The sequence below is a fragment of the Aulostomus chinensis genome, chromosome 9, assembly GCF_037954235.1.
Source record: "Aulostomus chinensis isolate RoL2024-O1b breed Wild chromosome 9, RoL_Achi_v1.0, whole genome shotgun sequence".
NCBI classification, from domain to species: Eukaryota; Metazoa; Chordata; class Actinopteri; order Syngnathiformes; family Aulostomidae; genus Aulostomus; species Aulostomus chinensis.
In genome coordinates this window covers 18685587-18708643 of record NC_141328.1, presented here as the reverse complement: position 1 = coordinate 18708643, position 23057 = coordinate 18685587, and the positions used below count along the sequence as shown (strand labels likewise).

The 23057-nt window shown below is 42.4% G+C and overlaps 1 protein-coding gene across 7 annotated transcripts; it reads left to right on the top strand.

Annotated features, from left to right (window-relative positions):
- The first annotated feature begins 1080 nt into the window (after positions 1-1080).
- On the top strand, positions 1081-20501 carry LOC147256174 (carbohydrate sulfotransferase 11-like). Of its 7 annotated transcripts, none has more exons than XR_015117901.1 (6): positions 1081-1617; positions 15185-15258; positions 15897-16061; positions 16523-17524; positions 18457-18485; positions 19642-20501. XR_015117901.1 is itself a non-coding variant. In XM_086214078.1 (5 exons), the coding sequence occupies exons 2-5, from the start codon at positions 1524-1526 to the stop codon at positions 17204-17206; spliced, it is 1017 nt and encodes a 338-aa protein (XP_086070204.1). In that variant the 5' UTR covers positions 1081-1316; positions 1414-1523; the 3' UTR covers positions 17207-19182. The 7 variants fall into 7 exon arrangements, 2 of the variants coding, with proteins under 2 accessions (XP_086070204.1, XP_086070205.1); XR_015117900.1 differs by having other exon boundaries at positions 18457-18541; XR_015117899.1 differs by having other exon boundaries at positions 16523-18485.
- Positions 20502-23057: the final 2556 nt, after the last annotated feature.

Genomic DNA, 23057 nt, shown 5'->3' with positions numbered 1-23057 from the left:
TTCTCTTTTGCTAATGTATTACCAGTCCAAAAAAAAAACAAAAAACTTCCTGGCTATTGGTGTGGGATTTAAAGAACTGAATTTATTGTTTCATGAATGTCTGGGAACTGCTATGCAGAAGAGTGCATTTAATCCAGTGGAGGATTTGATTCTGGTATGAAATATTATGTGATATTTAGAGCATTTAGCCAAAGTACAACTACATAAATAGTCACAAAGATACATCTTGAAAGACTTGAGAAAAATGCTTTTGAAAAAAGTAAAATCTATTATTATCCAGATATAACTTCTTAAAAATCAATAAATCTTCCAAGTGAAAAATATCATACTTAATCAACAATATTCACCCATAGCGGTACAAGCTGAAAACATCAACACTACTCCTAAGTTTTTGAAATCGACCTATTTTATATCCCAGCATTTACTGTGCTTATAATTGTATGATATTACAAGGCAAGAAAAACTGCATCTATACTGCAGCCATATGAAGTTTCAATCAGTGACACAACTGAAGGGTATTGCCTTTCTCTGCAGCTTTAGGGTTTGTGATCAGAGATTTATAATTGTTGCAATATCTTTAACTGCTGGGAAGCTGCTCTAAGTGTTGTCCATACTGTGTGTGTGTTTAGTTCTCTGCCTTTTATATTTTCAGTCCAGCTTTAATGTATTTTTCAGCCAATTATGTCTGACTAGGCTCAGATATCCTCTGTAATTTATTAAATTAATCTTGTATCCAGCACCATGTCGAGTTAATTTAGCTGTCAGTTATTGCATGAGACAGGACATGCTGTCCCTGCAAGCACTGTAATGTTGCCTTCGCGTGTTGCATGTAAATCCAACAATTAGACGTCGAAGCTCGAGATAGTTTGAACAAAACATAGTCACTATTGATCATAAAATGAAATAAATTGCTATTTTTTATTTTTAAATATCATCTCACGTTTTTTTCTTGCAATATAAGTGGTATTAGCTACACCAGAGAACTTCACGTCGTAGAAAATCAGACTTTTCCCTGTTGTACTGGTATTTCCCGCACCACTTAAAGGTTACATATGCAGAGAGTGGTGGGCGTGACGTCATGGCACTGTGCCCCGTCCATGTTCGGCAGAGAAGAAGTTTGTAGCTCGAAACTCGAGACATACTTGGTTTGGATTAAAACTAGAGCCCGGAATTACTTGGGCTTTATATACACAACTTCTGTCTTAGGGATTGTGATGTTAACATAGCAGTATTTAATGTATTTTCCAAGATAATTTTCCATCGTTATTAATGTAACGGTATCTCAATTACCGGCAGAGACCACAGCGGGCAGTTGAGTAAGTCCTTCATGTCCCACTCCCATCAGAATTAAGAGATAGCCAACATTAATTTTGGAGGGGTTGTGATACTCGTCCCCTTTTATATTAAACCAAGAGCCTGTCAGTTTTTCGGAGGGTCCCATCCTCCGCCGGGCAGTCTCGTATGAACCGTGTCGAGGCAGCGCCGAGGGGTCGGGGGCTCCGCCAGCAGAGCCGGGCTTCAGGATGAGGATGCCCAGAGGAGGACGCCTGTTCCTGGCGATGTGCCTTGGCTCGCTCTTCGTTCTTGTGCTCTACTTTCAGAGTATCACCAAACCAGGTAAGACTCCTGGTAAAAAAAAATATGACGGTAATCCAATTGTAATCATAACGAAATAACGCTCAATGTTTTATGTTACATATGTTATGCTAAAATTATACATTAGATAATTTTTTTTTTTTTTTAGAAAATAAGAGCTCAGTTGTATTCTGACAGTTTGAGTAAAGGACTCTTTATTCAGAAAACATTAGGTTGCTGTTAAAGTCTATGAAATCACGTAAAATTTAACATTTTAAATTACTTATTTGACGGTGAGCAACAGTGGCGCACCTGTGTGTACGAGTGAGTATGGAAGTATTGAAGCGTGAGTGACGTGAAGTATGAATACGCTCACTGTGATCAGTGGAATGTTTTGAACCCCCCCCCCCCCCCTTCCAAGAGACCCCCTGCATTCCTCTGCTTGGAACCCTCCTCTGCTTTTGTTTCATGGGCTTAGAGCCCCTCATGGACATTGGAGGACAGATACCACTCCCCGGGGGATTGCAGTCTTCTCTGGGTGCAGAAAGAGTGAAAGACAGAGAGGGTATTAGGGGTGATTGATTTGCGCTCGCCCTAGCAAAAACTGGTAAGAGGAGAAGGAGTATGTAATACAGGGGAGCAGTTTTCCTTATGGAAAGTGGAGAAGAGAGGAGAAGCCAGTGCCTGGTTAAGTGAGATTGGAGGACAAGAGGAGCGGTAAGCACTACACGGCAGGGTTGGCTGCTGTTTTGCAAAGTCGGTGAGACACGCTTCAAGGTGCAGATGTTTCTTTTTTGTTTCAAAAGTTAGTTAATGTGAAGGCGCGAGACATGAGAAGGCATAATTATTCTTAACATTTGTGAAACGTGCTCCAGCACACCTGACCCGTCTCTAGTGCACATCCCCTGCTCTAAAGCTCAGATATAAATCACCTCTCAATATGTGCAGAAACACAAACCACATGCTTCGAAACCCACAAGCAAAACACACTCCCAGCTCTCCCTTCGACCCCCCTCTACCCCCTTTCACCTAACTTGTAGAGTTGGATACCCCTGCTGCTGGTCCTGCCGGGGCTTGTCTGCTTTACAGCCCCACCAGCAGCCACACAGGCCACATGAAACACACATGACTAATTCCCTGGATGTCACCAAAGCAGAGCTTCCTGATTACCATGTATGATGGTAGAGCTCTGTATTCTCTCTGTCTCCCAGTATTAATTTAAATGCAGGCACACTAAAGAAGGGCAGGGAGGGGACCAGCATCTATCCCTCATGTGTATACCATTTTTTGGAAATACTCCAAGATTAAAGTACAAAAGATTTCAAGCTCAATGTAGGTCTTTTGAAAACTCTACACCTGAAACTGAATACTTGTGTGAGGGAATGAGTCAATAAGTTGTCTAGAGTTGCTCTTTCACACATAAAGCACACAACAAGAAACTGATCTTGATGATGTAGAGCGGGAAAGTGGGAATTTTTCTTGTTTGAAACAACATCAGGCCTGGTACTGGGAACTGGAATTCAGCACCACTACCCATCGGTCCTTTTTTCGTGATAACTTACTTTCTTTATAATGTTATCGAATAGTAAGTCACAGAAAGAGATTTAATGCACAGAAGATGGCTGAATTACTTCATTTAATTACACATAAAAAAAAAACAACAACCCGTCAACACAGTGAGGAGCTGTGTGTGGGTTCTCTCCGGGTGCTTCCTCTGACAGACCAGAAATATGCAAGTTAGGTTAATTAAAGACTCCAGATTTGCCATTGGTGTGAATGTGAGTGTGAGCAGTTGTCTCAGTTGTCTCAGCGACCTGTCCTGGGTGTGTCCTGCCTCTAACCACCCGATGGTAGCTGGGATAGGCTCCAGCTCCCTGTGCAAGATGAATGAACAAGTAAGGCTTTGTGAACAACACGTTTCATAAAAATATCATCATGTAGATGTACTGTATTTCATGTTTGACCAGATGTACTGTCAAGTTGGCATAGTTTCATTCTGAATTGGTACTTGATCTAATTTGGCCACAAGCTTTAAAAAAAGTACAAAGTATGTTCCCAAACCCCAGAGAAGAAGCAGGACCTTGAGGCTGCCCGTTTATAAAGTGGTCATAAATAAGTTGCAGTTTCCTCCTTGTCTGATGGTTTTGGTGTGGGACAGATATTTTCCTATCTTAACACTCTCCAGTTGGACAATTTCATTGCTGTCTTTGCATAAATTATCCTCCTTCTTCCCTTAGGATGTTTGTGTTGCTCCAGTTTTTTCTGCATTTGCAGAAATGAGTTTCTCGGACAGTGACACGTTCAAGCCCATGACCCATACTTTTTATCTGGCAGGTTAAGGATAGTAGAAGTCTTGTCTGGCTGATTCTGACATAGGGTTGTCACAATTTTATATTTTTTGGTATATTTTGACCTTGAAATGACCTGAATACCTGCCGCACACCATTGACACCACCTGCAAGAGCTGTGATTTTTGACTTTCCCCCAACAGCGAGTTGTCACACACTCTGTGGCAGTGCTTTCTCTGCACGGCACCGCCTCCTCTCCCCCTTACTCACAGTGACATGTTTACCGTGTCACTTGTTTCATTTGGTCCGCTCAGATCCAGCGTTGTCACTGTAAAGAGTATTGGTGACAACTTCCATTTTATAACAAATGGATCCACCATTTTCACCAGTAAAAAGTGTGTTGTCCCAACAGCCGTTTGTAATTTTCATAACTAATCCTCTTTTAGAGTTATCAGGCCTTAGGAATCTCAGACAGGAGACTTCTGACTGAGAGGAAAATACTTTGACTGAGCTTGGATTCTGTTTTGCCCTTCACGTAGTGCTCTTTATCAGTTTCTACCATTACATTAATTGTTTTATAGTAAAGTGCCAGTGATTTTTTTTTTTTTGGAAAAACCACATTTTATGTCTTTCTTAAAGCCAAAGAGGCAGATAGATACTTTAATCTCCTGTTGGCATTTATTACAGCGCTCCAAACTCCCACTCGAAGGCTGAAAGTTTGTTATCTCCTCATCTCATCTGTATTGTTTTCATCTCGTGAACTGCTTTGATGTGGCTGCCTCTATTTGCTTGCACCATGCACACTGTGTTCTTTAATCTTGCTCACTTGCTTGTGCTTGCTGCTTTTCTATTGTATTCTTACGTTGTCTCCTGATTTCTGTCTCCTGATTTTGTTGTTGATGTTTTTTAAAATAATGCATTGAAAGTGATTTGAGGTGTCTGTTGTATACTGGGGACCAATGCTACAAATTGGCCACGCAGGCTAAAGCTGACGCGTTCATTGTTTCTGTTAATGAATGGGCGATGTCCATGACACAATAAACTAAACTAAATATTTATCAAATTGTTTACTTCATTCATTCTGTTGTTCTCTGCTTCTAACTGGGAAAAGTTGGCATCATGTTATAGCCTTGGAGTTTGTAGCTTTCATTAAAAACCTAATCATTTTCCTAATGGTACCAAAGATATTTTCAAATAGTTTCCAATGTATTGTAATGAAGTTGGAAATTCCAGTTTAATGGAAACACCATTTGCTTTCCGTGCTGATGGTCATAATTTTGACCCTTAGTTTTTACAGAAACTGTTCTGTTATCAAGAACACCAAAATAACTGTAGTTATACCTCTTAAGTCTAACACTACTCTTCTCATTTTTCTCATTTCACTGCAAACTAGAGTGTACTTCTCCCAAAAGGAAGAAAATGATGAGTCTATAAAAATACCCACTGTGAAGAATGTCCTGAACTTCTTTAAGTCAAAGAGAGATATTGCAGATGGATATATTCCTTTTCTACAAGCATGGATTATGAAAGCTCACTCACACCCGCCAAAACACACACACGTGCACACACACACACACACACACATGCAGAGTCAATGTTTCCATCACTTCAGAGGACATTACAGACTCCAAGTCATTCCCTGGAGATGTACCCTAACCCCAAAAGATGGACTACACTGCCAAATGGATGCGTACACGAACAGCTGCTCTCACCATGGACACATAGTAGTTCTGTTTATATTCATTGCTGGAGTGTGCTCGGAAGACGGGATCCACACATGCTCAGTAGATCAATGTTGACATGAAAGGCTGTATTTAACTCCTAAAAATCTCCTAAGCTTAATTTTTGTGGAACATTGGTAACATCTTGGCTCCACTGCATCAATGTAAATGATATACATTTTGGCAAGGGTGTACCACAAGGTTTAAAACAAGTCTCCGCCCTAAAACTGCTTGATTCATATCATGATATGCACTTGTATTCCGGAGCCATATCTCCTAATTAAGTGTATTCAGTACCGCCAGAGCGGAAGCCCAGCGCATATTATTGCTGTGCCTCCATTGTCTGACTTCCTGTGCCAACACCCTTGGGTGGGCGCTGCGGAAAGGCAAACGAACCCGAGCCAATGTGCCATTATAAACTCATAAGTCGGGTCATGTCAGATTTATGGCTGCATGTCAGTGCTGGTGAGAATGAGATGAGTCTCCTTAATCTGAGCTTTAGTTAGGGTGCCTTTGTGAGTGGGTGAGACTAGCAATGACCTGTGATACTTCCCCAGTAGACATGGTAAACTGAAGTTTAGATCAGTAGTGTTGTGATTCTTCAAACTTGAATGACAAAAATAAAGGCCGTTGCATTGGTGTATGGGGGTTAGCAGAGAGGTCACCAAAGCGGATTGACAGTTGTGTCTATTACGGCAGCAATAATAACAAATGAATTAACCAGTGCATATAGTTTTAACTTAAGAGGTATGCAGTTTACAGTATGTGATGAGTCAACTTCAAGTATTAGCATACCACATGGAACATTCCTTTTAAAATGTGATCTGCGTGGTTGTATTCTCTCTTTAGCTTCTGCTGTGCAATGAAGCTATTTTAAAAAGCGGCAATGGCACCAGTCGAACTGGAAGCATGAATAGTTCTCTTTGATGAACCCAGACTGAGCCAAAGTCTAAATTGCTAACATATCACTCAGTAAAAGGTTGATATTAGTCTCCCAGTGGGATAAGAGCAAGATATTCAAACCTCGTTCCTAATTGCTACCAAAAAAAAATCCCTCAAGACAGTTAATTTTTTTGTGGACATAATGAGGAGCTTTTTCCAGACATTTGCTTTTCCAGCCGGCTGGTCTCAGTAGGAGATGAGATTGCTCAATATTTGGAGGTGACCTTAAAGAACCACCATTAACCATCCTCTCCAGCTTCAGTGGAATTACACACACATCCCAGTTAAGGGCGGCACGATTTTGGATTGTTCACGATATACTGGCCCCCTGAATCATCAGTCGGGCAACAGTGTTGACTGAGACTTGTCAACTCGTGGTCAAAATATTCTCACAGAAAAGAGGAGAAGAATACTTACACTGCTAGTGTACTAGTATTGTTTATTTACATTTTAACTATCTTTTAGGCAAGAATGTTGACATTAAAACCCCTTAAATCAAGATAAAAAGCCCTCAGTTTTCTGTCTTAACGTTATGTTGTTGTGGCCGTGAAGTTTGAGCGTGGACGCCGGCGAGTGCCGCAAGTTAGCTGCACCCGTTCGCAGGACCTCACATCTCTGGCAACAACTCATGTTTAACCACTGCAGAGTTGTTTGAGCCTTGATTTGTCAATGTAAGATGACCGCTCGGATTCAAGAACCGCCATCAAAAAAACGGCCCCGCATCAGCAAATTTTCCAGAAATCTACAGCTAGCTCAGATGTCCCTTGTCGTGGTTAACACTCTGCTTGTGGAGACTGCTAGCGTGAGCTTGCCTTGTTGTTAGTGAGGTGCTGCAGCCCTCTGTTTTAGTGAGTTCTGTGATGTGACAATAAATGATGGAATGTTTTTTAATTTAATTTCTTGACAAACGTGGAGAGTTGTAACCAGAGAGCAGGCCCATGAGATTTTTGATTTTTTTTTTTTTTAGATATTGTCCTGATTGTGAGAAAACACTGAGACTTGTTTGTTCATCATCTGTTGTCAAAGAAGAAGAGACGAGCATAACTGGGCTGATGTTGGACGGATACAGGCATGTTACAAAATGACCAATATAGCACCGCCAGCACTGATGAGATGCTGATGCTATCATGCATCCTGACTCCAGAGGTTTCAGAAATATTATGAGTGTGCCAATCATTTTGTGATCTAGCTGGAACAGAGTAATAGACCCAGTCAGTTTAGATTTCCTGTTCTCTTAATCTCCAGCAGACTAGGCTCAGGAAGTACATCGTTTGCTTCCTGCTCAATCCATATACAATGAAAACATTGTATATGTTTATTTGCATATAGAGTAAGGAAGTAAGAGGAGATCACAGGCGGATGAATAACAGATTCTACTATCAGGAGTGAACTCCTATTCAGATGTGATCGGCCTATAAAGAGGGCTTTGGATACACCGAAACAAGAATAGAGTTGCACATCCAGTTTGTCGTTCCTCTCAACCTCTCTGTGGTCACATCAGCAGTGCCGTGGCGCTAAGGGTGCTACTGTGCTAAGCATTCAAGCCCAGCCTGGCGGGGTGGTGCTGCTCAGCGTGTGCACTTGTCAAAGGTGAAGTGAGCTAATTTTTTTGTCAAACCTCATGTCATTGAGCTCCCCAAGCACTGACACATATTTAGCGCATTAAATTTCCCATACTGAAGGAGAAACTGAGAATGCTGCCAGCACATGTAAGTAGTAAGAACCGATCCAAAGCATATGCACGAGTGTTGTTTGCTCGACATTCACCAGCTGCAACCTCTCCACTTTCTATGCCTGGCAGCATATGTGACTTTATGTTCTAGGTGGTGGGAAACTTTTTTTATTCTCCAACTGTGCGTGACAATGATGAGTGCTGAGTCAACATGTTGCACCACCACACACAGATAGCAAGTCTGAGTCAGATATCACTGACGCTTGAATCGGTCCACTCTGCTGCTTCATGTGACAGTGATGGATTCCACCTCCCAGCGCTAAATAGAGACGCCATCAAGGCCCGCTCTCAAGTGTCTTGCCCACCCACACACACACACACACACACACACACACACACACACACAGTCACAGCCTTCATGATTACTGTTTCTTACCTCAGCCTGCTGTAAATATACATACAAATACTATAGTCTTTGTCATTGGACACATTTATTAACTTAAAAATACACCTGTTCACCTGCTCACACACACGCACACACACTCATTCATACACTCTCTGACCATACAATTTAACACACCACCACTGTGATAATAAGGGTCAAAGAGTGTGCAGACATGCACACAATCAACATCGATGCAGCTATTATGTAACACACAATAGTGTGTTGCCTTTAAGGTCTCCCACAGTGCCTGCAGCTCACCAGAGAAGCAGCACACCACGTGCTATTCACCTGCTGGCTGTTTGCTCTGCATGAATGTACACTAAACATTTGTTGTTACAAACATGTTAAATCACGTCAAGCATTCAGCCTGTTGCCCTGTGGCTTCCTGCTTTGTTTGACCGCTTAAAAGAGGAAGCACTAAAACCCAATTGCACAAAGAAGCACCGGATGCTTTTGTTTTCTAAAGCATTTAAAGAAGTTGTTGTGATGCTAGTGCTCTGTTCTGATTTTACTGTCTTAGTGTTCAGTAGCATCTGCAGCAATTGTCGTGTTGCAGGTGAGCTGCGATCATCTGTTGTCCTCTGCGCATTGTTTTTTTTGTTGTTTTTTTTCTCCAGCTATAAATAGGTCTTTGTTTGTGTCCAGCCCCCAGTGTTACTTTATCAAGAGCCTGGAGTGCAGTTGCTATACTTTGGTAACTGTGTCGGTGATTTAGCAACGTACATAGTACAGAGTAAAAAAGTAACTAATAACTTAATCATACAGTATGAATATCTACCTGAGGCATCACCGTCCAATACAGCGTGAGCAGTGACATGCACGCACACTCTCCATAGCAGCTAGACTTATTTCCAGAAACACTCCTGACGTTATCATGTGCTCTTCCCCCATTCAACGAACACATACGAGTATCAATTCTCATGTTGGTTCTGGTTGTAAATCTCTGAATTGGGAATTACAAATGAATGAAAGAAATCGCAAACCTATGTGCATCCTCAGCTAGATCTCTTTGGTCTCCTGTCACCGTTCGAACATGTAGTGAACACAAAATGAATTCATTTTGGCAAGAGTGTGTATTTTTATCTTAATTTTGGAATTTCAACCACAACCCCTATAATAAGTATGCTTGGTGCACTCCGAAAAGTTATTTAGGGGAAGAGCTCATCCAATTGAACCCATGATAAGTTTGTGATTTCAGTGCCATTACAGCATCACTTCATTATATTAGGCTTTCATTCTAGACATCAAAATTATAGTTTTTACCATAATAACAGACATGAGCTATTTTTTTCCTGTTTGGCTTTCAGGACAATTACATGGAATTTTCTTTTCTTTCTCTTAATTATTCTATTTCTGCTGTATTATGGAGCACTGCTGGAGAAATAATGTTGTTGCTCATCACCAACATATTTCAGACCGTGTGTGTGTGTGTGTGTGTGTGTGTGTGTGTGTGTGTGTGTGTGTGTGTGTGTGTGTGTGTGTGTTGGCATTATGTTAACAAAGTTTAAAATAAAGATTGGGTAATGCTGATTAGGAAATAAGATTGGCTTTCTGTACATTTTTATTTCATAACACTTTGAAGGGAAAGAGGGTTACAGCATGAGGGTCTTTATTTATGTTGTGAAAAATAATGTATCAACTAATCTGAAAAAGATCAATACCAGTTATTTTAACTGGTTTAAGCCTCAGAGTATTATCTTTCATCCTGGCCCTGAGATGCATGCTCTGGCTTACAGAAATGGAGCTTGATGGGGCCCCAAGGTGAAGGGCGCCTCTCTCCCCTCGCGTCTAACCTGAGTGAACTTGCACTATGTCAAGCCCAACTATTTTAATGCTCGAGATAATTAAAGGGGCCTACAGATATGTGTCAGGTCAACCTGAGCCTTTGACTGAACTGTGATCTTTTTTCAAAATGAGAAGTAGTCTGCTTGACACAGGAATTTGTTACAGTCATGTGTCTCTTGCAGTTTGGAGCCCTTTGGAAGAACTGAGCATATGAACAAAAGGAAGTGTCCGCGCCACTATAAAGGATATCACCGGTGGTTAGGTCACCTCATCTTGTTGCTCTAATTACCACCATCTGCAGCTTGTGAGCATGTGGCCAGGGTAATGCCTTCATAGCAAGCTGTGACCCCAAGCTAAACCCGGCGGCCCGCTAGTCCTTATAGCCCTGCTGTCTCTTTTCAGTGGTTTAAGCTATGACATCCTTCAGTTTCACTTTCAGTCACTTTGATTGTGAGACTTTGAGGATCCTAAATTCAAGTTATATTTTAAAAAAGTGTTGTTGTTTTTTTAAATAAAGACAGGCCTTGATGTTGTGCACTTACACTACAGATGCCACAGATTATCTCAGTTGTGTTTCATCATCATTCTCAGAAAGGGGAAGAGGTTTTCCTGAAACACAGAAGCTCATTTGCCCACAGAGCAGAGATTTGCCCTTATAAGGGAGGTAATAACATCTGGAATTACATTAATGAGAAGGTGATGCATCGGGCCCTCACACACAGATAGCGTATATTAATGTCATCCATGATATGCAAGCTGACTGTCTATGTCAGTGGATTCGTTACAAGGTAGTGCTGTCTGTGTATAAACATCCAGGCCAGTATAAAAGCTTAATGGAACCTTGTTTGTCGTGGAGTAAAATATCAGCAGATGCCTGATGGGGTACCCCCCAACAGAGTCAGGCTGAGCCTGTGCAGCTGTGCAGTGAACGGCTTGAGGCTCCTCTGCTTTCCCTCAACCGCCTGCACCGTGTCACTTCCTGGATCTGAGTGGAAGTGGTGGTTTTCTGATGTGACAGAAGCCACAACTCTGAAAACAGATGATCAGAACGTAGTGCGTTGGAAATGTACTTTTCTGTACAAGAAGGGAACAAGAGAGCAGGGGGAAACATTGTTGCATCATCAGGGATAAGCTGAAGTTTATGTAGACAATAGAAGGATAGCAAAGATTGCTTATCATGTCATTAAACATAGAAGTGGTTATAAAGTGACAATTGCTGTGGTTATACGGATAACAGCGTCCCATTTATTAATACTCTGAATAAGATGCCGCCATGTATCCAGCCTTTCCTAACAACCTTCACCCAACTTTTGGAACACTCTTTCTTTCTCTCTCTCTTTCTCTCTCTTTCTCAAAATCAAGAAGGATGTGGGGTCTAGGATATGAACAGTGGCGGAGAGGAAAGTGATCCTGGAGATCTAACACGGGGAAGGTTTACCATGATCAGCATTTGAAATCAAGATCAGCCATCAAGGAAGCTATGGAGACGCAAAACAAAAGAGGCACTTGAGATGTTTGTTTTTTTTTGCAACCTGGTTGCATTAAGCGTTTAAGTGAAGAGCTCTTTAACTGGGGTTTTGGTTGCTGCTGCCAGCGAATTAGAAGGATCTGGTGGACTCAAGCCAGTATTCACTATGTTTTCAGACTACTTTGGTTTCCATCAACTCCCGGGGGAAATATCTGGCTGTGTAGCCGCTAAATGCTTCATTCTGTTGACCAGCTGTTGCGAAATGTGTCTTTGTGCCATTTGTGCTGAGCAGGTAGTTAACAGTGGGTTTGTAGAGCTTTTTTAATATATTGTCCCAAGGGGTGCTTGGAGGCTGTCTGAATGCGTTCTAGAAATGCGCTGAAATGAAAACACAGGTCATTTGTTTGCTCTGGCAGAGTTGAGCAGGCGACTGACACTCTGTTCTTGTGTCAATATTTCGTGAAGTATAGGATTAGGATATTCTTACAGAGCATTTAATCTAACAACAAAACAAATGAGTTAACCCCTATGTTGTGTATTCTTTGCAGAGGCTATTCATTGGGATGCAGCTCCTATCCTTGTTGGTGGTTGTAGCCATAAGTTGGTGGTGCTGAGAAATATCTGATCTGCTTCAAATCAACTGATGTCATCATGGTGACAGTCTCCTCACACCAGACCTTCCTGATGAAAGAAGCTATTTGACGTCCACTCTCCCCTCTTCCTGCCATACCCATGTGATATCATGGTGAATGAAAAGCCTAATACAATAATAAGCCATTAATGTGATTGCTGCCTCCACAAGAGACTCTTGACCTACTTTCCAGCCTCCCAAGGAAGCATCCTGAGTTTGCGCTGCTGACAGGGAGCTTAGGCCCCTCAGTTCTACCTGGAAATAGGGCTGCATATTCATCTTGGTATTATTGAGAAGGCAACATGGGGGGATGCAATTTCAACATCACAGGAGTCCTTATTAACCTTTTCAGTGGTCACTGAACCATTTTTATTATTACATCAGTTTAACTGGTGGTAATGCTAATCGGACTGTGCACCAGACAAACTCCAGAGCATGTCACACTAGTAGACAAACTGTCAGTTATTAGAATAATATGAAGTCAGAAAAAGTAGGACTTGATGTTTCTGTGTTGTCCGCATGCTGGCTGGTTTTTGATTTTTACTTTGGTTCAACATAGCAGCTAAATGACCATGATCTCATGTACTATCAAAAAGTAACCTGAAGTATGTTTCCAAAGACATTTGAGATGAGAAATAGCCAACCGAGTAACGGAAACCTGATTTATGTTTACGCCAAGTTACATCCAATTAGATCGCAGTGCCCGTAATGGGGTGCTCGGGTCCGTCATAGTGAGTGAATGGGACAGGGATTGCATAGCAGAAGAAGACACCAATGCTGCCACCACGCTGAACTAAAATTATCAATGAAAACAGCACAGATCAACTTCTACTGTAGAAGCATATCCTCTGCTGTGTTCGAGTCACCAAACGTGGACGACATTCACATGCAACGAATCACAGCATCAGTCAGTAAACGTGGCCCTCTCAGGATCGAGTTTCACTCATGCTCCCAGGAGGGGAACTTTGGTTGTAGCCAGGCTTTAAAAACCCATCCTCCTAAAATCATGTTGTCTCCAGAGATGCGCGCATTCCCTCTCTCTCTGCATGGGAACGTGCGCGCGTGCACACACACACACACACACACACACACACACACACACACACACACACACACACACACACACACACACACAGGATTAATGTAGGAGTGATAGCTTTATACAGGTTAGATGGAGCTCTATGGATTCTGTGTAAGCTCATTCACTGCAATGCCGTCAGCTGTGTGTTCAGATGATGTGGCAGAGACTCACTCAGAGGAAGAGGAGGATTTCGTCCATTCATGTGAGCTCACACAAAAAGGAGGGTCAATGAGAGGTTAGGTCGTCACCATCTCCATCTCTCCGCCCTTCCTCTTCTTCGCAAATGCTCTCACGGTCCATTCTCTGACGTTTTTGCTCAGTCAGCAATTGTTTTCCAATTTTTGTTCCCTTATTTTTTTAGCGTTTTTTTTCTTCTTCTAACTTTCAGCTCAGCAGAGAAATGGCATTCCTCTGGATTATATACCGGTGCAACCATCCGCCTTGCTTTGTGCTTACTCACGGACATGCTTTCCATATGATGGTGTGGAGTTCTCATCGTACTCATCACTCAAGGGGGCCGTCCTCAAATTACTTTCCGTCATTCCTTTGGACGGAAAGGCGCATTCCTCACCTCTATCCCCCCTCCAGCCTCATTCTTATTCCAGCTTGATGTAAAGACATAAATCAAACCCTTGCCTTGTTTAGCCACGTGTGCAAAACAATTCACTTCTCTGGCTCGTTCCGATCAGCCGCGGACCCCCAGACCCTGACTGGATTTGGGTGGCGGGGTGGAGGGAGTGGTGGATGGGAGGAGGAGACTGGTGTGTTTACAGAGGCGAGAGCAGAGATGATAACATGGCCTCCATCCAGATATTTTAACTTCTTCAAACAAGCAGAGCTCACAGCAGGTCCCTCGTTGCAACTACATATGATGCAGCAGCAGCCAAGCTTTGTTCTAACAGAGATGCATATTCAGCATCGGGACTGCGTGTTCTCCAAATCCCCTCTGACTGCTCTCGTTCGTCCTCTGCTGCGGATTTGCTGTGGATAAACAGCTTTTTGTTTTTTTGGATTTTTTCTTGTGGTGTGAAGTATAAAAATCAAACAATAAAACGTTGCAGCTTGAGTAAAGACATAGAGGGAGGACAGACGGTAACTCCTGTAAGAATTACAGCGTTTGGAGGGAACATAGTGTTCTTATGGAATCTGGAAATGAAAGAAGGGCGGAGAGAAAAGTGACAGACAGACCAGACCTTCCTCCTAAACTCTGTGAGGAACCTCTATAAAATAATAAAAAACAAACAAACAAACAAACAACGAAAGCCATATATTGCAACAAAGAAATCCCATAAATCACACAACTGGTGTGAAATTGGTGACAACTGAACTTCAGCTTTCCAAAGATTGTTTATTTTTGCTCTGCAGTCAACCAAAAGAACTGATGTGGATATAAGCAGAACAAAAAAAACCCCCAAAAAACACATGTAAAGATGACGGGGAAAAACAGAGCAATACCAGTGTATATATTAAAAAAAAAGGGGGAAAAAAGAGCAATACCTGTCCAGGAGTGATGATGTCATCATGCTTCCCCTCTTTTTGATTTGTCTGTTTCTTACGTGGACACTCTCTGTCTTAGAACCAGGCTTGAAGACGCGCAGCAGACCAGCCAGAAGCCGAAGCCCACTGCAGACCCTCTACAATGGTGACCAGGTGAAAACACGCTGGTCAAACGATCACGTTGACGCGCGCCAATGGAGTTCCTATTTTTACGTAATCGCTCAATATTTCAGATTCATGCTCCAGCTGCCTTTGTTTTGAGTTCTGTTTTGAGACGTTAACCACAAGTATTACCTTTATTACATTTCCTATTGGACAGTTACTGACATCGAAGGAGGGAAAGTTTTGTTAATATTCCCCAAGTTTATTTGGGAATGGTTTTTGACATCTCAGTGGAGGCAGGGCTGGAGCGCATTAAAACTGAAGGTCGCAGCAGCCTGCTTATTGATCATCTAATAATGCTCAGAGTGACACTGATTGACTATGATTTGTTGCGGTGTTTTAAGGCCATCGCTGCAGCCAATTACTGTGCAACCTAGTTACTTTCAAGTCAGCATTTTAGCAGCATTACCACCAAGCTAACCACAATCAGCAATCAAGCTTGGATATATTTTTCACTGAAGTGCATTTTCTAGCAATCAATCATGTGTGTGAAGTGGCTGTGTTAGTCTTTCTTTGGGCAACTTCCTGCAGCAATTCCTGAAAGGTGTTTCTGTTTCTGCTTCTTTAACCCCTGAATCCTCCTCCTCCTCCTCCTCCCTCTGGCACTGTCCCGGTCACACGGCTACAAGCAGCTGGAGCTGTTGGCAGCTCAGAGGTCCCTCCAAGGCCGCAGGGAGCTGTTGGAGGAGGCCTGTCTGAGTCACACAAGGAAGCGGCGAGTGCTTTCACCGGAGGATCTCAAACACCTCATTGTGGATGATAAGCATAGCCTCATTTACTGCTACGTACCCAAGGTCAGTCTCCACGAAAAAAATTAATTAATAAACAGTTAAATCACCAAATATCCTGTCGTAGTTGCTAATTGTGTCCTCTTGAAGACAGAGATCCATTGTTGTGCCCCTGCAAGCACACAGTAACTCAAGAGCCAATTTCATGAATTCTCTGAAACGTGACATGATTTCAGTCCGGTCTAAGCTTGTGTTCAGTGGCTGTTTTTAACTTCCGCTGGCAGCCACTTTGGATTATTGATGTTAACACAATCTGAAGTAGCAGTGCAGTGCCAGCTGTTGTGATGTCACAAAACATCATTTGCTTCATATTTCAGTCGGTTATTTCTTCCAGAGGCAGCACGACTTTGTGTGCAACAATGGGTTTTTATTGTTTCACTGAAAGGTGAATGGATAGTAAAAACCAACTGCTCTGTTCTGGTTCAAGGTCTAAACGTGTCAAGAAAAAGGTCTGTTATCTCTTCCAGGTAGCCTGCACCAACTGGAAACGTGTCCTCATGGTCCTCACCAGTGATGGCCGTTACACTGACCCCCTCGCCATCCCTGCCAACGAGGCTCACGTTGCAGGCAACCTGCGAACACTCTCTGAGTTCTCTGTCCCTGAGATCAACCAACGCCTTCGCAGCTACCTCAAGTTCATCTTCGTACGGGAGCCGTTCGAGCGCCTGGTGTCCGCCTACCGGAACAAGTTCACGCGCAGCTACAACACTGCTTTCCACAAGCGCTACGGAACCAAGATCATCCGCCGGCATCGTCCCGACCCAGACCCAGAGGCACTGGAGAAAGGGAGTGACGTTTCTTTTCCAGAGTTTGTCCAGTATCTCATAGACCCTCGCACCCAACGGGAGGAGCCTTTCAATGAACACTGGGAGCGGGTGCACTCCCTCTGCCACCCCTGTCTGATCCACTACGATGTGGTTGGGAAGTACGAGACTCTGGAGCCGGACGCGCAGGCTGTGCTCCGATTGGCCGGAGTGGAGGAGACACTTCAGTTCCCGACGTCAGGTAAAAGCACCCGGACTGATGGCAACATGGCAGCACGCTTCTTTAAGCACATCAGCCCCTTCTACCAGAAGAAGCTGTTCAACCTCTACCGCATGGATTTCCTGCTCTTCAACTACTCCACGCCAGAGTACCTCAGAACTCGATGAGGGGCCGAGTCAGGCCGAGGGTCTTTGTCCTCCTTTGTATTTTGTCAGTGACAGTACATTTGCACTTTTCGGTTTCCCCGGACTAACGGTTGGACAAGTCTGCTGGATCACAAGACCCGACTTGTCACAACAACTCCCCCAAGAAAACAGGGAGCTGCGGAGAATGACTTGATTTTCAGGTTTCAGTAACGGAACTTTCTACACGGAGCCCAGTGTTCTCCCGAACGTGCTGCAATGTGACACACCCGAGCAACAGTGAAACATGGAGAAGCGTTCCTTTAGTCTCTGAGACGTATAGCAGAACAACAAACAGAAGGGGTCAGTTAGAATTCAGTTTTTATTTTTTAACTCACATTTCCATTCCTCATAGTTAGACTTTTCACTTGGTTCACTTTTGTTGTTTGTTATACATGGTTGTTGGTTTGAGCGAATTTTGCTTGAGCAGCATTCCTGTGGCGCCCGCTAACCTCCATGCTGAAGCACGGCTTGTTCAACGGAGAACTTAATGATCCAAAAAAACGATAGTCACACTCGTGAGGAGCAGGTTCTCCTCTTTGACGGGCCCAAATGTGCTGACTGTGAAACGCGACACGAAAAAGCACCTACAGTATCTAGAAAGCCTTAATTTATGTGTGTCAGTGCATGAGGTATTTATTGTTTTAAGAACTTGGGATGCTGATTTATGTGAAAATGAGTTCGATATGAGTGAGTATTCAACTTGGTTGGAGCAAGTTATGGCGCTTTTGCACACGCCAAATACAAATCTAAGTTGATCATAGCCCCCCCCCCCAGCTCAGAAACTACTGCCAGTGCTGGTCTGGTCTGAGTCCAGTTACAGCACTCAGTGTCTTCCATGTGTATCTGAGCCATTTCCAGTTAAAGTCTCAGTCCCTCCCTGGTTCCAGGAAGAGCTTGCCATCCCTCCTCTATCGCTGTCTGTATTTAGCTCCGGGCAGGTATGCTGAACAAACAACCACATAACTGTGGTCAGAGCTCCACAGCAGCCCAGCGCTGCCCCTGCTCAGAGCTCCTCTTGTTAGGCCGGAGGAGGGCACACTCAGGGTTGAAGCCCCCTGCACCACCATCATCATCATCATCATCATCATCATCATCATCATCATCCATGCTGCTGACTTCACTCTTCATTTATGAAACTGATTCTGTGAATGGATGGAAGCATATTTTCAAGAAAAGAATGAGATTGACTCAACTTGATGTCGCCTTTAAACCTTTAGGATTTTTTTTTTCAGAGGGAACTTTGCAGCGTCACCGGTTCCAGGTAAACTAACCCAAACTCTTCCTGTCATCCAAACAACAACTCTGGGATATTCTAAGGTTTGTAATTTGAAATAAAAGACAATAAGGGTACCTTAATAATGGTTTAAATATTACGATGCAAAACCAGCATTACTTATGCACAATTCACCATTACTTATGAATAATTAACTAGTTAATAACACTTAGTATTGGAAGGTGGGGAACATGCCCCACCCCAGCCTTTCCCAAGCTGTAACCCATGAAGTTAAAATCAACACCATTATTAAATGATCGCCAGACACATTAGTTAACTAATGGGTAACTAAGGTCTGCTAACAGTTAACGAAGCATTACTTCACCTTTATTAATGTACCCTTATTTTTAAGTGTTTGTTTTAAATTCAAATTAGTGTTGACATTGAAGAACATTTACTTAAGTACTGTACTAGTATCACTTTTTTGGTGTTTGTACTCTAGTATTTCCTGTTATACTTCAGTCTAATTGTATTTCCGAGGGCACTTCATTTGACAGCTTTAGTTTCTCTCAAGATGGAAAAAAACCACCAATTTTCACTCCGTCGAATGGACCTGCTCCAAAAATGTCTCGAGCTCTTCCTTGGCTCACATGAAAACCCTCCGCCGTGCCTGGTTAAGATCAGCCTTGTATTATTTACCCTCGAGCTTAAAAAAAAAAAAAAAAAAAAAAAAAATCAAACTTAACATTTACAAGCTGTTTGGCTTCTGTTGTCTTACAAAACATTAACTTACATCTCCACTGTGTTCCTTTTGTAACTGTCAATCATCCAGGCTGGCAAAGAGGTTCACAGCAGCGAGGCGCTAGAGTCATCAGACTTTGCTTCATGTCTGTAAGACTAAATTGAGGGCAAAATAAGTCATTCGGTTCCTTGGATGAGGCCTATTGTCCCTCGCTGAAAACTTCATATGAAATGAAACAGAAAGTAACTCTCGTGAAACCCCACGTTCTCACACGCTGGGACAGCATCCGTCACATCTGCAAGAGCAGCATTTTTCTTTGCGGTACTTCACTACCTTTGACAACAAGTGGATTTTAGCGGTTTACTCAAAGACTCACTGACAATATATCAAGATATTAAAGTGGCTGGGATGAATTGGAAAGGATTTGGATTCATGTAGACTGACGTGTTCTTATTTTTCTAGTTATCGCTGAGTATAACAAGGAGCCACAGCACAGAGCAGAACTCACCACTTCGTTTAGAGAAGACATCCCGCAGACGGGATTGCTAGTTCCAGGAGTGTCTTCAGTAAGTGATGGAATGTCTCTGAGCATTATTGTCGGACCTCGCTGCCATTTAAAGCCCCGGAACAGGATTTGAAAAGTGCGATATCTGTTAGAGGACGGCTAATGTGTTCAAAGCTACATCGAGTGATGCAAATCTGCAATTTTTACCATCCTGATAACTTGATGTTTTTGGATGTGACTGCAGTCGTGGCTCCAGGGTTCCAACACTCCTGTGTAGCAGTGTGTGTGTGTGTGTGTGTGTGTGTGTGTGTGTGTGTGTGTGTGTGATCAAAGCCATTACACAGAAGAAGCTGTGACTTGCCAAAAAAACCAATTACACCTTTCAACTTTCTTTTCTTCTCACCACCTCAATGAAAAGCTGCACAAAATATATGTTCTAATCCCCCCCCACCCCCAGCCTGAAAAGGATAAAACACTCATTTATATTCGTCTCTAACACCTTGGCACTGATGCTGTGTGTGTGTGTGTGTGTGTGTGTGTGTGTGTGTGTGTGTGTGTGTGTGTGTGTGTACACAGTTCCAGTACAAAGACAATGCCTATCACTTCTGTGGAAACATTGCATTTGTCAGAATCGGCGAGTCATTGTGAAATGTTAGCGAAGCACAACCTGAAAGATGCCCCCACACTCCAGTTGGCTTTGGCCACACACAAAAAAACCATAAAAATGAAACTGTGAATGTGATGAGTGACGTGCACTTGCTGATGTGAAAGTTGACAAGCTGGTTATCTTGAAGTTTCACCAAATACAATCTCTTAACAGCTGCATCTTCGTGTGTGTGTGTGTCTTTTTTTCTTTTTTTTAAAACCTCATCACGATCAAAGGTGAGTCCGACACACACAACACATCAGCCGTCAGTCTTCTTCACTGGAGGCAGGGGAAGTTTTCCATTGTCTTGCGCCAGGCTGCTGAACCATCTTTTCTAAATGTAATCTAGCTTCACGCTTCATGTGTCAACACCCTTTTCTGGTAATTTTATGTTGTTTCAAATCATTCATCATAATCATTAGACTGAATATATCGTTCTCCCCCTTTTCTGAATTTGTTGACCGAAACTAACAATCATTGACTAAAACTGAGACTAAAACTTCTCGGAATAGTTTCAGATAAAGTTGAGACTAAATCTAGCAAACCACATTGATTAAATGACACTAAAACTTATAGAGATGTAATCAACTAAGACTTGACTTAGAGATGCCATCAGCTCAAATCACTGACAATCCAAAATGAGAATAAAAGGAAGAATTCATGATTAAGATGAAACCTAAAAGCAATTTACGTTGCAGTGAAATGATTAAATCAAAATCTTGAGCCCAAGAATCCTTTCAAGATACATGAAGGCTGAACCTGTGAATCAAGGTCATTTTCCATCAGCTAAACTAGACTCAAATACATCAGACCTGGTGTGCTGGGACTGAAACCTTAAGAAAAACAAACAGATGAGCAGATATGGTGAAATTTAACAGAGACGCTGAACAAACCTGACAGGTATTCAATTACATTGTTGGTTTTTATTAAAATATAACTTCACAGCCACAAAAAAGTTAACACGGACACGCGCCAAACACATTTTGATGCCACACTTCATCTTTGTGCGCACACACATACACACAGGTAAGACGTAGCACACGTGTGGACGGTCGGGTGGCTGCATTTAGATGTCATAAATGTGGCAGTGTCGACATTTAAGTACAGTACAACGTTTGCAGACAGTGAGCGAAGGCATTGACATGGTTACAGATGGGTAATTTATGACACTGATTTTGTTTCCAAGGCAGCTTACTATTAAAACAAAAGTGCAAAGTATGAAACATTAAACATTGCGCTGTTTTACGTACGGATTAATGGGACTGGATGACTGACCAACTACTTGCGCTAGAAGGATTACGGTGTGAACTTGAAGAGGCGACTGATGCCACTCACGTTTGTACACCAAAAGCAGCAGATATTTAGCTTAGCGACTCAAAGCAGGTTGAAACTAGCCTGGTGTTGTCCACAATATCCAAGAGGACACTTTTTTTTTTTTTTGTTAAATCATATAAAAAACAAAAAAAAGTACAAACAAGTTTTGGTTTAAGAGCGACATTTAGACAGAGTCAAACTCGCTGTTTCTAGTCTTCTTCATGAGCTAAGCTAATAGTTGGCTTGCTGCTTCCTTGTGACTGCAGACACGATAGGAGCAGCACTCTTTTCTTAGCCTATAGCCATTACATGCAACCTGATTTATTCAGAACAAAATAAATTCTGACTTTAAATACACAGTGAACGCAAACGTCAGCCAAGGCCAGGCATAAAGCCCCACCCCCCACCCCGTTACGTACAGATCCACTAAAACAATCACACGTCTGAAGGTAAAGTTACAAGAAATATGTGGATGAGATACTTCCTGAGACATCTAACTTTGCCCATCAGTCTTCATCCAAGTAATTTGCTTTCTTTGACAACTGCTCATTGAAGTACTTCAAACTTGGCAAGCGTATTGCTGAGAATCTACAGAAGCGCAGTGCCAAATTCGAAGTTGATGAATGGTTCTCATATTTTGGCAAAACCGCTCTTCTTTTGTCTTTTTGAGCTGTTCACTGTCCCTGCCAGTACTCTGGGCCATTTTACCATAAAGATCAGAATAGAGGTGCACTCCATTGTACCATTGTGGTTATGTCAAAATTAAACAGCATTGAGTAAAATATGGGTTTCTATTCCCCATGTTAAGTGACAGCAGGCAAAGTTCTAGCAGCTCGTAGCAAACGATGACTCAACAAGTGGATGATGATGTTATCTCAGTAGTGGAAAGAGAGAAAGTGTAAGCTGCCCACTGAGAATGCCTGGTAAAACACGACTGACAATACTTCCACAAATCGTTGCTAAATTCTGATAACATACTAGCAGACGAATGAACCAATCACATCGACCCAGTGGAGGAGGTCATGAACCTCTGTTCAGAAGAGCCATTTTCATTCTGTTGTAAAGATCAGTATCATCATCTGTGCGTCGACAGAGTTCGAGCATCCTTTGGTTGAACCACAAGATTTGAAAACAGAACAACTTGAGGGGGAAAAAAACAGACGTGATGCCCAACAAGAACTGAAATCAATGCCATGAGGATGTTTGTTTGTTTGTTTTGGTTTTTTTTTAATATTATGGTTACCTTCATTGTTATCTGTAAATGTGACAATTAATCACGGTCGTAACATCCAGCCCAACAGGTGACCGACGACGACGGTGTAAAAGAAGTGGACATAGACCGCGAGGTTTTTAAATGAGAAGCCAGACAGTCAGGATGGCGTTGTAACAAAGTACATATCCATGGCACAGTGC

Excerpts from the sequence above, each read along its gene's own strand:
- LOC147256174 (XM_086214078.1), top strand. The coding sequence starts at position 1,524 with ATGAGGATGCCCAGAGGAGGACGCCTGTTCCTGGCGATGTGCCTTGGC. Across the intron at positions 15,259-15,896 it reads CCCTCTACAATGGTGACCAG|CAGCTGGAGCTGTTGGCAGC; the intron begins GTGAAAACACGC and ends CACGGCTACAAG. Across the intron at positions 16,062-16,522 it reads TTTACTGCTACGTACCCAAG|GTAGCCTGCACCAACTGGAA; the intron begins GTCAGTCTCCAC and ends TATCTCTTCCAG.